Source organism: Limanda limanda, chromosome 4 (assembly GCF_963576545.1).
Source record: "Limanda limanda chromosome 4, fLimLim1.1, whole genome shotgun sequence".
Taxonomy (NCBI): Eukaryota; Metazoa; Chordata; class Actinopteri; order Pleuronectiformes; family Pleuronectidae; genus Limanda; species Limanda limanda.
Window position 1 is genome coordinate 27,598,802 of NC_083639.1, and position 16,097 is coordinate 27,614,898.

Here is a 16,097-nt window from a genome sequence, read left to right on the forward strand (position 1 = left end):
TTTGGGTTTTTCACAAAGGTCAGGTCAGAGTTTGAGGAAGCAGACTCATCGGAGTCTCACGACAGTCGGCTACTTCCTGTAGCATGCTAACGATGTGTCGTTGAGAACACCTTCACACGTTTGATGGATCGGAGGCGGTCAGCCACGCAAGAGGGGAGGAGCTAAATGGAATGTGAGCAAACAGGCAACGTAAACAAGTGTTTAAGCTATCAGGTGAGAGCCTGCGACAGGTGCTGCCCCCCCGCCCCCCCCGTCCTTCACATGGACACGTGAACGCACTCTGACACTCACTTCGCTCACTTGGCTCCGGGTCACGAGTTTGACTGTGAAGCTGTTTTACTTCAAGCTGGAAATGACGTTAATTCTCTCTGCGTGTAACTTGTTTATAGAACAATTACACCCACACACACAAAGGCGAACACACACAGCTACACAAATAAGTGAACAGACTCTCTTGGCATCCCCACCGGCTCTGTACACACACACACACACACACACACACACACACACACACACACACACACACACACACACACACACACACACACACACACACACACACTCTGTGCCAGCCCAGCTCAGGATCCTGTGACACAGCTCTGATATAATAGCCTTACATGAGTCTTGAAAAGTCAATGACGTGCAGACGGGAAATGCATCGTCAGTGTTGGCTGGCGGCCCTTTGTGGGGGGGGCGCTCCTGGCCAGCCACCAGTGCAAAGGTTTGTGGGTAATGAGTTACAGATGAGGAGAATGTAGGGCAGCTGCGTCAGCCTTGGAACAGCCTAGAAAGACGGTCGAGTTACCGGCTGTTGAGTCACATCCAGGCAAAAAGTGGATTTAACATCTCAGCGTGATGATGAAGAGGATGACGAAGAGGATGATGAAGAGGATGACGAAGAGGATGATGAAGATGGCTGCCACACAAAGACTGTCCGACAGATGAACTCTGTGATTTTATGACTTTATGAAGTTTTCACAGTTTTTTAATATGTTCAGGAAAGACTCATAAGTAGGAACTGGACTTTCTGAATGATCTCTCTGGTGAAGTGAAGCTCAGCAGATGGAAAACCTCCCAAATAGAAAGTCATGTTATTAATATTTTCCACGATTCCACGATTCTGTTCCTCATATCATCAGTTTCCGTTCAGTCCAACAAGTTTTGGAATGACCATCAGTTCATTTTACTGATAAATTTGTTTTTTTAATTGGTTTTTTGATGCCATAAAAACAAGTCCAAACATTGTGATTGACAGACTGTCTCCTGATTGGTCAGCGGCACCTTGATACCGTGACCTCACACCACGATCACTCATTTCCTTCGGCTTCAGTTTAGTACAACACGTCGTCCATCTTTATTTACAGTCTATGGTTTGAATCCTAAACAGCCTTTTGGTTTGGTCAGTGGTCCCGAGAAATGTCCTCCATCCTCCACAGTGGCTCTGAGTTAAAGGCTTTATCTCTTTATTTATTTATCCTTTGAAGCATTTAGGGCGGTTTAGATCTGTTGCTAAGTAACAGAGGCTGTTTATTCAGCCACATGTTGCCACACGAGGCTGAATCTGCTGCTAAATGCTACGAACACACAGAGGATGTGAATTTTTTGAATGTTAATGATTAGATAAACCCACAGTGAGCAGACATTGCTTTTTATCTTGTTGTCTTATCTGTTTTTTCTATATTGACTTCTAATCTCTTTGTTCTACTCTCTCTCTAGTTTCCATCTCTCCATCCCTCCCTGCTGTCTCTCTCTCTCTCTTTCTCTCTCTGAGTCAGAATATGTGGGTCACTGAACCACATTAGAAGCAAACAGAGTCAGTCACACACACACACACACACACACACACCCAACCATGCACTTAGCTCTGTGGCTCTGAATAAATAAAGTTTCCCTCTTCCTGGGAGAAGCAAAAAAATAAAAAAGTTTAAAGCCTCAAAGCAAAAAAAGACACTTTTAGCTTCTTTACAGTTTAATTTATTAGCTCGTTTTCTGTTGCTGTCTATTTGACATTTTGTTGGTCACAATAACATTTGTACACACATAAAGGACGTCCTCAGAAGTTTAAATACTTCCTTAACTTTAATACTTTTCCTTCGCTCTGGAAAAACCGAAACGGAGAAAAACATGTCTTCCTGATGAAGCCTGACGACTGTGACCATCACACTAAAGTTCAGCTTTCACAACAACAATAATAATAATGATGTAAATAATCGAAACCACAAATCGACAATATCTTGCCAATCACAACTAATATCCAAACATATCAATATAACATTTCTGCCTAACTTTAATTCATGAGTTCAATGTGAAAGTTCACTTTTAATGAAGTGTTTTCTAACATTTGATTGAAATAACTTCAGAATGATAAGATAAGAGGTGGAAATAAAACCTGTTTGTTTGATCAGGATTGTAAAATGTGTTCTGTAGTTTTCCTGAACAGGATTACAGAGGAATGAAGGTGAAACATAATAAAGTCTGATATGAGCCTGTGTGAGTCAGTCGCACACGGGAGAAGTAATAACACAATCTGCTGGATGTCTTTGCCAGTGTGTGTTTGTGTGTAGTTAGCAGACTCATTATCAGGCCTCTCCCTGGACTCGTTCATAAAACAACAAACCTAATCTGTCGCTCGCACATGAAAAGACCTTTTACTGCATCTGCTCGCTGCTATCGCACACACATGGCAGTCACACATCCACTCGCTCACCTTGACCCACATACCTGCACACACACACACACACAATCTGCCATCTTAACATTACTTAACACAACATCGAACTCTTTGACTTGAGTCTTTGAAACACGTCCTCTAACGCGTCCGGGGGAGTTGGCAGACGGAGAAGCGAGAGGTTCTGGGTTCTCAGAGGAAGCGGCTGAGCAGCAGGGTGAGGTTCACAAACAGGCACGACAGGAATCTAGAACCTGAGGCTCAGAGAAACACGGGATTGTGTTGAGTTCCAGGCAAATACGAGGAAATACCTCTGAAAAGTCAGACCACAGCAAGTGAGCTGCCAGAGCCTGGAGAGAGGAAACAGGATCCATGAGTCCGGTTTATACTTCTGCCTCAGATCGACTCAAGTGGCCGACAGCGTCTGCATCCCCTGTGTGTGTCATTAAACATGTGTGTGAGGCAATAGATACGACTTCTACTAAAATGACTGCAATATAAACCCTTTTCCAGACATGACTTGGGGATAAAGTCTGGAGAATTGGGTCCAGACGTTACTTCTGGATTTCAGATCTTGGAGCATCTCTATAGGAGGAGAATGAGATGACGTGTGAGACCATTGAACTGAGTGAACCTGGAGAAACATGGACGACATGGTTCTTACAGTGAAGAGCAGCTGGAATGTGTAGTTCCACAGCTCACACAGAGGGTTGAGACCTGGAGGCAAATTCTAATGCAGGAATATGGGTCACACCAATAAAATGTGATTGATTGATTGATGGATTGATTGATTGATTGATTGATTGATTGATTGTGCTCTGGCAGTTTTTACAAGTGTGCAAGATGGTTTAAAGTGTTTTAAGAATCCTATTCAGCAAACCCCTCCGGCTGAGTCGAGGTTCGAGAGCAAGCATCGACCCTCGGCTTGTAAACAAACTAAGCTTTAGATAAAAGGTTTTGAGTCAGAATTACTGCTCACTCTTATTTATTATGAACACCAAAACCAGGTGTATTCTTCCTCTTCTTCTTCTTCTTCTTCTTCTTCCTTTTTTCTCCTTATTTTTATTTCATTATTTAAACCCCTACAAATATAAAATGTCTATTTTACTTTAGGCTGTAGTTTGAGTTAGGAATCAAGTCATGTCTAAGCAAATTAATATTTGACAATCAGATCAACTGGACACACAACAGTGAAACAGAAGGTTTCCAGAATTTACCTTGAAAGAAACACCGCTCGGGAACCAGATAACATGGAGCCTGTGGAGGACGGAGCTCGGGTTGCACAACACATCCAGCTCCTGCAGCTTCATACTTTGCCCCGAGGAAACAGTCATATATCTCCACACCTGGGAGGGCGCCCCCCCCCCCCGAGGGCAAGCAGTTTGGCCCCCAGGCAAGAAGAGAAGGACTGTGGGTTTCTCACGGTGCCACTGCAACCTGCACTGTAGGTTCAGTCAGGGTCTGAAATGATGATTTCATTCTCAGTTCAGGTGATAATTGACGTGAGCCAGTCTGAGAGAAGACTGAGATCCCTTATTGATCGATATATGGATTCTCTATACTGTGCATATGAGTGCATTCAACCTGCTTTTCATCTAAAAGTATTAGTACCAAGTATAAGTGTTGCCCAATAATCATGATAACTACTTTGAACCTTTCGAAACTCCACCTGAACCCGTATTGATCGGTGTGAGAGGAGAGTGGAGTCACACAGATGTTTCCACTGGTTCTGGCTGATTAACCCACTGCTCACATGAACCCATTAGAGGAATTATGTGAGGTCACCTGTATCCCCATGAACCAACACTTTGTTCCACTCAATGCAAGTCTTTAATAGGGTCTCCATCTATTATCTACAGCCTCTGAGGGTCGCAGGAGGAGGGTGGAGCCCAATACACACACACACAAACCATTCACACCTAGATGACCAATTAGGATTCTCCAATTAACTGAACCCAGGGGAAAGTGGAGTACCCTTATTTAACCCAAGAAAAAAACATTTTAGATAGATAGATAGATAGATAGAGTACTTTATTCATCCCCGAAGGGAAATTAAGTTGTCATAGCAGCCGGTTTATTTGAATACAATAAAATACAATACAATAGAATAAAATTTAAAATATTGAGGTAGAAAGAATAAAAAACAGAAGCACAAGATAAAATACAATAAAAATAGGTAGATAAGGTGCATTGGCAAGATGATGGTAAAAGTACTGATGATATGATGGTAATGGTATTGTTAGACAGTATATAAGAATAGTACAGTATATATAGTATATAATATAACATAATATATATTTATATATGATAGTAATTATACCAATATAAAAGCAGTATATGGTAATAATGGCAGCAACAGTATATATAATAATAATAGTAATGGTGACATAATAATAGTGATTATAACATGTACACATAAATAAATATGTGTATATAGACTTATGTAAACAAGAATATACAGAGAGTATATGATATATAGTAGAAGTATGAATATGAATATAAGTATTTGACTATACAATAGGTAATATAATATACTATGAGTCTAAGAATATGTAGACAGTGTGCAAAAGACAATATTATTGTATAAAATGATATATAATATCAATATGGTTTATATGAACACATATCACATATGATGTGAAGTAAGTGTATAAGGAGCGGAGTGTTGTACAGGTAAAATATGTTCTTGGTTCAGCTATTTGATTTGAATATCACTATTGGCTGAAGAGGTTGATTTGGTCGTCCACTTGGCCGGTGGTTCGATTTCCATCAAAGTGTAATTGGGCAAGACAATGGTTGGGTCATCTTCCATTGGGAGTTCACATGGGACGTCCAACCGGGAGGAGACCCAGAACTCACTGGAGTTATTATCTAAATATAACTGGACCTGGGAACACCTCAGGAGAGAGGGATGATTGGGATATCCACTGATTAAAGACCCAGGCCCGGATGGCAAAATGTAATCTAAATGACATGTATTATATTGTTTAGTTTGTACAATTACGAGAATCCCATTAATAGTAATAAGACTAAACTGTATAAAGATATGATGCTAAGATTTATCTGTTTTTCTTTCTTTATATAGAAACATATAGTATATGACACTGTGCTCATGTGTGTAATAAACCAGACAGACGTTGAACTCTCAATTCATTCTTTAATTACATTTTTTAAGAAAGTGCTGCTTGGTAAAGAACATAACATTTCTTTGAGGATCCTCAAATTAAAAAATAAAAAGGGAAAATAAACCAAAATAATTTATGATACAACAAAAATATTTACATAAAATAGTTTTTATTTAACAAAAATCTGTACAATATTTAAACCACAAAAAAAAAAATAACCACAAAACAGGCCAGAGTGCAGCCAGGTGGAGGTAGGTTTATAGATGCTAAGAAAAAATATATCTGCTGTCTTGTTAAAACCTTGACGCTTCTTCAGAAGGCAGTTATCGTCAAGGACATCTTGTGAAAGAGGATTGGAGACATTTGGAAGAAAAGGCCGAGAAGGCGAAGCCGTGAGGTGGAGGTAGACAAAGTTTTAACCAGACAGCGACAGAATCAAATCACAGAAGCAAAGAGTCCCGAAGGAACTCCTCTTTTCTCATCGTTTCCACCAAGCTGAAGGAGGAAGAACTCTATTCATAAAAACAGGATGCATCTTAAGACATTTGACACAAATGAGCAAACACTTTGCCACCTGCGCATTTCATTACATAACAGCACGTTCATTGATAACATTGGCAATAATAGATATTCAGGATAACATGGCATTCCGTTAAATACTCAACCCCATCATTGAAAAATTTCAAACCTCAGATCCAGCCCATGGTACAAGTTCAACAAAACACCCGATATTAAACAGATACAACCGGTTCCTGGTGAACACGTACAGCCTCAAGTTTCATGTGTTTACCTCCTGACATCATTACTCTGTCAGCAGCAGTTTGGTTATTACCATGTGATCTAAGCCACGGGTGACTGGGCACAAAGTGGCGCCGCGGGACGTCGTCCAAACTCCAACAACACGGGAATGTCGGTCAGAGTCAGTGGCGCCCGTTGATGTCAAACCGGATTCAAAGGATGTCTTGCATTGGACAGAACAATCTCTTTTCACTGTAAACCTTGATATTCTCATGATCACAGATGGAGACACAATCTCAAAATGTTTTAATTTCCAGCAGTTGTCATCAACGAGGGCCACAGAATGGAGAATGGTTGTCTCGTAATAAAAAATCTTGACCGTTTCCATTAACTCGCACTTGGCAAAATGGCTACTCTACATATCTAAATGTCACAGTAATGCTTCAGCCAAACAGAACCATTAAATAATCTGCAGGTCGCTGTCACACGTGAATCTAAATGTTATCCAGAGCTTCTCGGTCCCGACTTTGGCGAATTTGCTACGACCGCACGACTCGCGGTTCAGTTCACGTTCCAGTTCAGCCGCCTCAAAACCTGAATGAAGTTTAAATATGGCTGAGTCCAAGTCTGAACAATTCATTATTGACAAACAGTTAAATACAAAAACCTAGTTCCATTTATAGAGAACACACACACACGCGCACTCTGAGGCGAGTGAACTGTCGGTGAACTGAACCGGGTGCTGTGCGTTGTTGTGTGTACAGAATCAAGTAAAGTCATTAACACACATTAACCTGATAACGGAGTGGTGCCGGGCCCGAGGGTCCGCCTGAGACCACCGGGGCTGAACGCACACTGAACAACCTCAGTCCTGAACGGAAAAATTGAATTAGCATTAGAACTGGAATTGAAGTGGAAGTGCCGCTCGACCAAATAACTCCGGAGCCACCAACACACACACACACCGGTCAGAGTGGAGGGATCACTGGTTAGTATGGCTATAAGACAATCCTGAAAACACAATATATTCAAGTTTCATTCGACTACTCTGTGGCTTCCAGTTATTTGACCCAACAGACACTTATCACTCGTGCCACCTCACACCTGCCAAAGTAAAAAACACTCCACAACATACGGACACGATTAGAAAAGATTTAGTCTTTTTGCCTCTGCAGCGTGCGTGCGTCCAGCCACACTTAAAAAAATAAAATATCTGTTTGCTCTGTCCTGGTTTCGACTGTAAAAGAAAGTCCGGTCCTCCTCCTCCTCCTCCTCCTCCTCCTCCTCCTCCGCTCTCCAACAGTCAGCAGCCGAAGCTCGAGAAGGATCAGCGGGTCCACACAGTCCGGACCCTTTGTTGCCATAAAGTATTTGAAATGTCAAACATTGTGCGCTGCTTTCAGCGTGACACGCCATCCTTTATCGCCGCCCTCTTTGTACAAAGTCTGTTCCCTCCCCCCCCCATCCCCACACACACACACACACAGTCTGTAAATGGTGGTCAGCCCAGGGTCCATTAGCTGTGCAGCCTGTCCAGCCGGGCCTTCAGCTCTTCCTGTCTGTCTCTCAGTTTGTCCCTCTTGGACTGCAGCCGGTGGCCCTGGTCCTCCAGGTTGTAGATACAGTCTCTGGCCTTCTTCAGGATCACCACCTTGGAGGCCTTGTCGTTGTGCGACAGCTCCGGCACGTTGTCGCGCAGGCGCACGAAGCAGTTCTTCAGCTCGTTGCGCCGCTGCCGCTCCATCACGTTGTGAGTCCGTCGCCGCTCCTCCTCGTCCTCCGTCTCCGCCGAGTTCCTGGGCGAGTGGTGGTGCTGGTACCGCGACGAGGAGGACGAGGAGGAGGAGCTGCGAGAAGAGTGGTGGTAACGGGAAGAGCTGTCGCTGCCTCTCGAGCGCTTGTTGGACGAGGAGGTCGGCGGCGGCGGCGAGGCGGGACAGGGCGCCGCGTAGTTGTGCTGCAGCTGGATCTCGATGTGGTGGCGCTGGAGAGCACGTTTCTCCTCCTCGTGCCTCTGCTGGCGGGTGGATAGATCCGACAATGGCGCCCGAGGGGAGGGGCTTGAGGAGCAGCGGACGACCGTCACCACGTCGATCTCTTCTTCTGTTCGGGGGGGGGGGGGGGACAAGAGAAACTTGGGTTAGATTCTGGCGTTGTGTGGTGACTCTGCTCTGTGGGGGTGTGACGACACGTCAGACGCACTGACACCACAACACGAGTGTAGACACTACACACAACACAACATGAGGGACTGGCTCAGTGTGTAGCTGCAGAGAAAACACAACTTTCTACTGTAAACGCACGTAATCGTTTCCAAGGTGACTCCGGATTAGTTCAGTGGATAAACACCAGATTCAGTTAGAACCCCAAGAAGGGGAGGAGCTAATGCTAACAGTCATTTCTTTGCATGACAACTTTTCATGTGAGTCTCTCTCTCTCTCTTATTCCTCAGTTTATTCTGGATTCCGTTTGAATTAATGATTGAGCATAACAGGTTTTCACTTTTCTCCATCCTTCCACCTCTCGTCTGTGCAGGTTCCTCTCACCATGGAAAATGATTAACAGATCATAATGAATGTCTTTTATTAATTCTATTTCATGTATATCTGCGATGTTATTTTAATCAAAGCGATGACAGCAAAACAGCTGCTGAATGTAAGCATATCAATACATAAATTAAAAAGCAGTTATTCTACAGAAATGTAAGCACAGAAACACAACTGCCTGTTTATTTAATGAAGAAAGGAAGTGTAACAGAAAATGCCTTACATTATTTAAAGTGAATAAATATTAACAATGAGTCATAAAAGGAAATGCCATTCTGCCACTTCCTCTCTGTGCCACAGGCCTGGAGTCGGTGAAATGACTCATTAGAGAAGTTAATGGACGAAAGCCACAACCGTTGCCGCCACAACTGTTACCGCGGAACATGAGTCACTCACTCACACACACACACACACACGCCCTCAGTCAATTATCTCTTATAAAACCTCTCATCTACTGGTGTCAGTCAACTGCCTAAACCCCCCCCCCCCCAGCCCACGCTCCCCCCCCCCGGCATCCCAGAGCCACAAAGCCTCCTGCAGATTACAGGTGGGCGTTCTGGGTCCAGATAAGCTGAGAGCAAAGAACAACTTGGGCTTAGTGCCACTAAACATTAACAGTGATTTATCAATGAGATGCATGTGGAGGTGTTCCGGGCGAGGTCTGTTGATACTGATAAGACTCACACTAACGAGGCCGGAGTGAGATTAAAGTCGGATCCAACCATCGGCACCGAAACACAAATAAAACGTAATCTTTGCAAAAATGCAGCGTTTCTTTACACATCTGATCCCAAGTGCAGATCGCCTCTTATCACCAATACATCCAGGATCAACTTTCACCAGAGCACAAAGAGGAGAAGTTCTGAACTCACCAGAGTCGCTGGAGGAGTAGTTGGAGAGCTCTCCTCCCGTGGAGCCGTAGTCCGACGTGGCCTCGCTGGGCTCCTGGGCGTCCATCAGGTTCTGGCAGTCCAGCGTGGAGCCGGCGATCTCCTCAAAGATGCTGGTGTCGATGTCGGACAGCAGGGGGCTGGAGCCCAGCACGGTGGAGACCAGCTTCTCCTCCAGGCTCTTGTCGGCGGTCAGGCACTGCCACAGACAGTCCTCGTTGTTCTCCTCCAGGGGCGAGCAGGGCTGGCTGCTGTCGCCCTCCTTCTCTCCAGCCTCCGAGTGGAAGAAGTCGCAGTTCCACGTGAGCTGCATGTCGTGGTCCTCCAGCAGGATGTCCGACACGTAGCTCAGCTGGTCCTCCTTGGTCAGGAGCTTGCTGCTGCCCGCTCCGGCCTTCATGGGAGGGGACTGGGGGGGGGTGGGCAGAGACTGGAGGTCCTTCATCAAGCTTTGGCAGAACTCGTCGTCAAAGAGCAGCGGCTCTGTGTAGAGCCAGTCCTGCGACTGGGCGAAGCTTTGCAACATGTTGGCGGAATCTGAGAGAATCATGGAGAGACAGGAAGAGTCTGATCAGAGAGGTGGAGCAGGTGAGGAGTTCAGATCCAGCAGCTCAGCGCGGACCCCCGAGAGCAGAGCGAGCGGACCCCCAGAGCAGCAGGGATAATCACACAGCAGCAGGTCCTCCTCCACACTGACACCCAGGAGCCACTGAGCCCCTTTTAAACGTGTTTACATCAGAGTCCCCGCCCCCCCACCCAGGGGAGGAGGCTCGTATATCACTGAGAAGAGTAACACCCCCCTCACCCCCATGACATCACAGGAACAGCTGGGAGACGGAACCACAAAAACTTTACACCTCTTTTCCACAATTTACATTTTCCCCTTCTCTTACAGTGAGAGGAAACACCCACAAGGGGAGAGAGGCTGTGTGATGACAGGGAAACAACACTGTTATAGAACAGAGATATGGGGGGGGGGGGGGCTCTGTCTTCCTCCTCTTATAAAACCTCTGGTGTTGCTTCACACACACACACACACACACACACGTGACCAAGCAGTTAAACTTCACTGCAGGGAACACACACACAACACACACACTCCAGCAGCTAAAGTCAATAAACTGCTTTAAATCAACACAAATTACCATTTAAAAGTCATTTTGCACGATGACAGTCAATATTTGGGATTTTTTGGGTTTTTTTTCTGCAAATAAAATAAAATTTATATAAAAAAAAAAAAAAAAAAAAAAAATCATGCAAAAGTTGAACATTGCAAAACGTAAAAAAACCAACGAATTAATGTTTTAAAATCCACAAAGAGGAAACAGATGATGGGACCAGTAAGTGATGATGGGAAAATCCCCCATGCTGCTCCTATGGGCTGCGATGGAATGTGGATGTATAGCAGGAGAACAAAGCAGCAGTGTGTGTGTGTGTGTGTGTGTGTGTGTGTGTGTGTGTGTGTGTGTGTGTGTGCAGACTGTGCGTCTCTCCCATCACTGCCTGGGTAACCCGAGCCACAACTTAAAAACACACACCAGCCAAAATTAGGCAATTAACAGTGTTTTTTTTGTAATGACACCCCGCACACACACAGTGAGTGTGTGTTGCACGCAGCCGAACGCTCAGACTCGAGTGACACTAGAGGAGACTGATCACAGCTGCTCGGAAACACGAGTGTGGACGAAGGGAATCTGAGAAAAGCCTGTTTTGTGAACGAGGTTCTGAACGCAGCTCCGCGTCAGCGCTGCAGCCGCCGTCCGCTCGCATGGGCCGCATGTGCGTGAACCAGCTCCCGTTGACCCGCCAAGTCAAATCTGGGCAAAACTGCAAAAATCACTAATAAAATGGCTCGAAATTAAAAAGTAACAACGCAGAGTTGCGTGTCTGGGCGGGGTGGAGGATTCGGCGTGGATAGAATCCAGGGGAAATTAATGTCAGCTTCCCAGTGAGGGTGGGAGTGAACCCGCTGCAGGGGTCATTTAAACCCAGCATGGGCAGCGCCACGCCGGGTTCCCATGTGACACCGGCCCGCTGTCTCCCCGGTGCTCCGTACACAACGACAACAACCGCAAACGCACAATCAACACAAAACAAAATACCAACAACACAAATAAAAAAAAATAAAATAAAAACTAACCACAATTTAACATCAGCCCGTGGCGCACATGTTTTAAGTTGTCCGACATTGGAATCATGCAAAGCTGCCTCACCTCCAAGAGTCACTGCGGGGAGAAGAGGTCACAGCCACCGGGAAAAAACGGTGCGTGATCCGGTAAAGTCCACCGGGAGCTACACGGCGGGGCCGCGGGGGGTTTCTAGCGGTGTGAGGGTGCAGTCGCTGCGGGGAAACATCGCCTTCGTCCCGGCGCAGCTTCGGTCAGACAGTGGGTGTGGCCCAGCGGCGGCGCACGCTTTATACGCCCACTGAGATCCGCCGGTGTCCTTCCGCGGAGAAATCGCGCCAAAACGACAAAACCCCCGGGGGGTCGTTACCGGGAATCGAACCCACCGCCGGTAAATTGCCCCTCGGCTCACTGGACGAACGAGTCCTCGCGGGGGGAACCGGGACCGGGGGATTCACGGTAGTCCCGCGGCGGAGTGAGGGACTAGGCGCGGAGGGATACGTTCACACACGGGGATTCCTGGAAAATGGTGGCGGTAAAGTTAGGACAGAAACACACGTGGACCGAGAGGAGAAGCCGGGTGTCTGTCCGCCTGTCTGTCTCTCCCGCCTGTCTGCCCGTCCGCCTGTCTGTCCGCCTGCACCCCCCCCTACCCCCCACCATCCCCCGCCCTACGAACTCTGCGTAAAGTGCGCAAACAGCGTAGACGTTTTACGAGACGTGTTCACGAAAAGAAGGACAAAGTGCTGCGGTGCGTTCAAGGTTCAATGGTGCGTTCAGGGTTCAATGGTGCCCGTTACACTTCATGCGTGAATCGTGGCGGAGAAAAGCAAACTTTAGCCGGTCATGGCGGAGGAATGTGGTGGATGCAGTGCAGTGTGTGTGTCTGTCTGTGTGTGTCTGTGTGTATGGGGGGGATTCTGATGCATGTTTACGGCAGGGACCGTGCACGGTGAGCTCGTCCCGGCTTTACCTTTAACTGTAGTAATGTGACGGAGGGACAGAAAGGGAGGCGTTCGCAGCCACGTTGGAAAATGTTGCAGGAGGATTTCACCATGCGTCCATGCATCCCAGCTCCTCCCCCCCCACCATGCCACTACTACTACTACAACTACTACTACTACTACTACTACTATTACTACTACTATTACTGCTGCTACTCACTACTACTACAATAAAAACTCACTCCATTTTCAGCCCCATGCACAATATACAACTCCTCTGACCTATGTGCTTATCACTATTATCTATTCATTTGCTCCGAACAGTTTATAGTTGTAAAGGCTTGTGTAATATCTGTGCATGCTTGCATACATTCATAAATTTACTTTTTTTTTGCTGCAAAACCTTTATTTACAGTTGTACAGGATCCTCTAATTAATGTGCGTGTATATGTTGTATTGTTTTTACAGTAAAAGGGCAATTTGTATAGTCTTGTTACATATGTGTGTATATATATATATTTTTTTTTTATTTTTTACTTATTTTCTTCCTATGAGAAGTTTACTTACAATTGTATAAGATCCTTTAATCTATGCACATTTATTTTATTTGTTTGTTGTGTCACCTTCACTCAAATGCTCTTTATAAACCTCAACAATATATGAAATTAATAAAAACACTTTGAATGACAGGAAACATTACAATAAGGGCTGTAAAATTAAATAAGAAAATAACAGAAAATGACAAATGTAGATATAACATATAGTGTGTGCATCGGGATGAATGAACTCAATGACAGTCCCACACGAATACCGCAGTCCCCACACACACACACACACACACACACACACACACACACGCACAGACACACACACAGACACACACACAGGCTCACACACCCCATGTCCCTGCTCTTGAACAAATCACGTTACATAACGGACGGGGATACGCCGGTACACGTGCAGCCGCGCCGGCCAATCAGAGCTCGAGTCACGTGAGTTCTCAGCAGCACAAGGATCCTGTAACGAGAGGGGGGGGGGGGGTGGATCTTACACAAGCACACACACACACACACACGCACACACTTATATCCAGCTCTTTAAATCCACACCCTCACCTACATTATTGCCTTTGATATTCAACAAGTGAGGGTTAGTAGGTCATCTGATAATTAACCAATTAGCGCCACATAGCTTTTAATTAATTATAATTGTTTTATCAATTCTTGCAATAATAACAATAATAACACAAAGACCTGCTGCTGTATATTGTGTTAAAGTGGTAAGAATATGCATGAAGTCTGGTGTGTGTGTGATATGAGGCTGGTGTGTGTCCTCATGCATGTAAATCAACACATTTCTTTGTTGTTGTTGATCACTATGATGGATGCGTTCTGCTCTCTCAGTAATAATCCCAGCCCTGGTTTGACGTCTGTCTGCTACACGCTGTGTTGTTTTTTTTTCATGCATCGACACAAAGGCAGAACGCAGCATCATCCCACCGAGCTGCACTGGGTTTAAATAACCAGTAAATGTGCCGTTCCTCACTGGGAGGCTGTGGTTTGTGTGTGGAGCAGCTGATGTGGGGCGGATCACAGCAGCAGAGCAGAACAGGACATTTTGTAACAGCAGCAGAAAAGCCCCAGACAAAGAGGAGCATCAGTGGAGAAGTGGGTTAATGTGCCACCTACAGGACGAGTGGCAGACTGACTGACTGACTGGAATCAGCCTCAACCTGCTGTCTGCTGGCTGGAGCGACTGGCTGGTTCAGATTCTGACTAACTGCCTGGTTACATAACTCTCCAGCATGTCATTTGCGTGAGTTAATCTTTCCAGAAACATCTCCACCATCTAGACTTACTGGGTCTTAAATTAGCCGCAGTTCCTGGTAGGACCCACTTGAGTCCCTGTGGGCCACACACACACACACGTGGAATCTGACATCATGCTCATCAGAATCGATGGTGAACAAAGTAAAAGGAGAATTTCAAACCTGGTATCAACATCCGTCCTGAATGAAAAGAGCATTTTGACTCACATTCAGGACAAAGAGATGTCAGGGGTTGATCTATTCATTTTTTAACAATATTACATAACTTGTATACTCATGAGTCAGCTCTCTGGATGCTCTATGTTGTTTCTTTTTCACAAATACAGTTTCTATCCGACAAATAAAGTAGTAAAATCGAAAATTTGAAGTCAGCAGGGAAGCACTGTGAGAGTTTCCAGCAGTAACATTGAAAGAACTCATAATGGACAATTGTGCGCTTCACGTTTTTACACCAGATGCCAACAGCTCGATCCAAGAATTAGTGTTTCATTGGAAAGTGATGGTGAGGCATTCTGGGAAGTGGAAAGACGACTGGCACGCCGGAGTTTGATGCAACAGACCTGCAATTAATGTTGTTTTTACACCACAATCGTTTCCTGCAGCCTCCACAACACTGTACTTTCCATACACAGATACGTATTGGAGGGAGAAATGATTCTGAACATAACTCATGGTTTTGCCGAATGGTCCAATATCAGAGTTGTTGTTCTGCAGAAGAGCTTGTGTAACAGTTCTGCATAGGAAACCTTGTCTGTGTGTGTGTGTTTTTGTCCTGGAAATAAGCAGCTGAAGAATGTGCAAAAAAAGTTTGCATTAAAAATATTAGTTTAATGTATTTAAAGCCCAAAGCTCATATTCTTAAAGTCAGGCCCACGTGGTGTGGTGGGTTTCAAACTGGGTGAAGTGGCACGGGAAACAATCATACACAGGAATCTTTTGCCAAGTTGTGAATAATTTCATTACAACTAAGGACCTGGGTTTGGAAAATGAGATTTTTAACTGCTGTTTGTTTTCATGAGGCACATGTTGAAACTCCCCTGATGGCAGCTACAGACCAAGTGAGCCAGAAGCAACAGTTAGCTCCAGATGACGATACATGACAACAAGGTAAAGAGTCACGACAGCAGTTTTATACCCTGGTATCTCGATGAAGTCTAGATCTAGATGAAATACAAAGTCAATGCGAAGTCAAGAAAAGACAGACATTTCACCGGGGGAGGAGAATGCCACAA

At 45.1% G+C, this 16,097-nt stretch overlaps 1 protein-coding gene across 2 annotated transcripts; it reads right to left on the reverse strand.

Moving 5' to 3' along the window:
* Positions 1-8,004: 8,004 nt before the first annotated feature.
* On the reverse strand, positions 8,005-12,403 carry mych (myelocytomatosis oncogene homolog). Of its 2 annotated transcripts, XM_061069256.1 has the most exons (3): positions 12,181-12,403; positions 9,950-10,504; positions 8,005-8,634 (listed from the first exon to the last, which is right to left on the reverse strand). In XM_061069256.1, the coding sequence occupies exons 2-3, from the start codon at positions 10,491-10,493 to the stop codon at positions 8,048-8,050; spliced, it is 1,131 nt and encodes a 376-aa protein (XP_060925239.1). In that variant the 5' UTR covers positions 10,494-10,504; positions 12,181-12,403; the 3' UTR covers positions 8,005-8,047. The 2 variants fall into 2 exon arrangements, with proteins under 2 accessions (XP_060925239.1, XP_060925238.1); XM_061069255.1 differs by lacking the exon at positions 12,181-12,403 and having other exon boundaries at positions 9,950-10,648.
* Between the last annotated feature and the right edge of the window lie 3,694 nt (positions 12,404-16,097).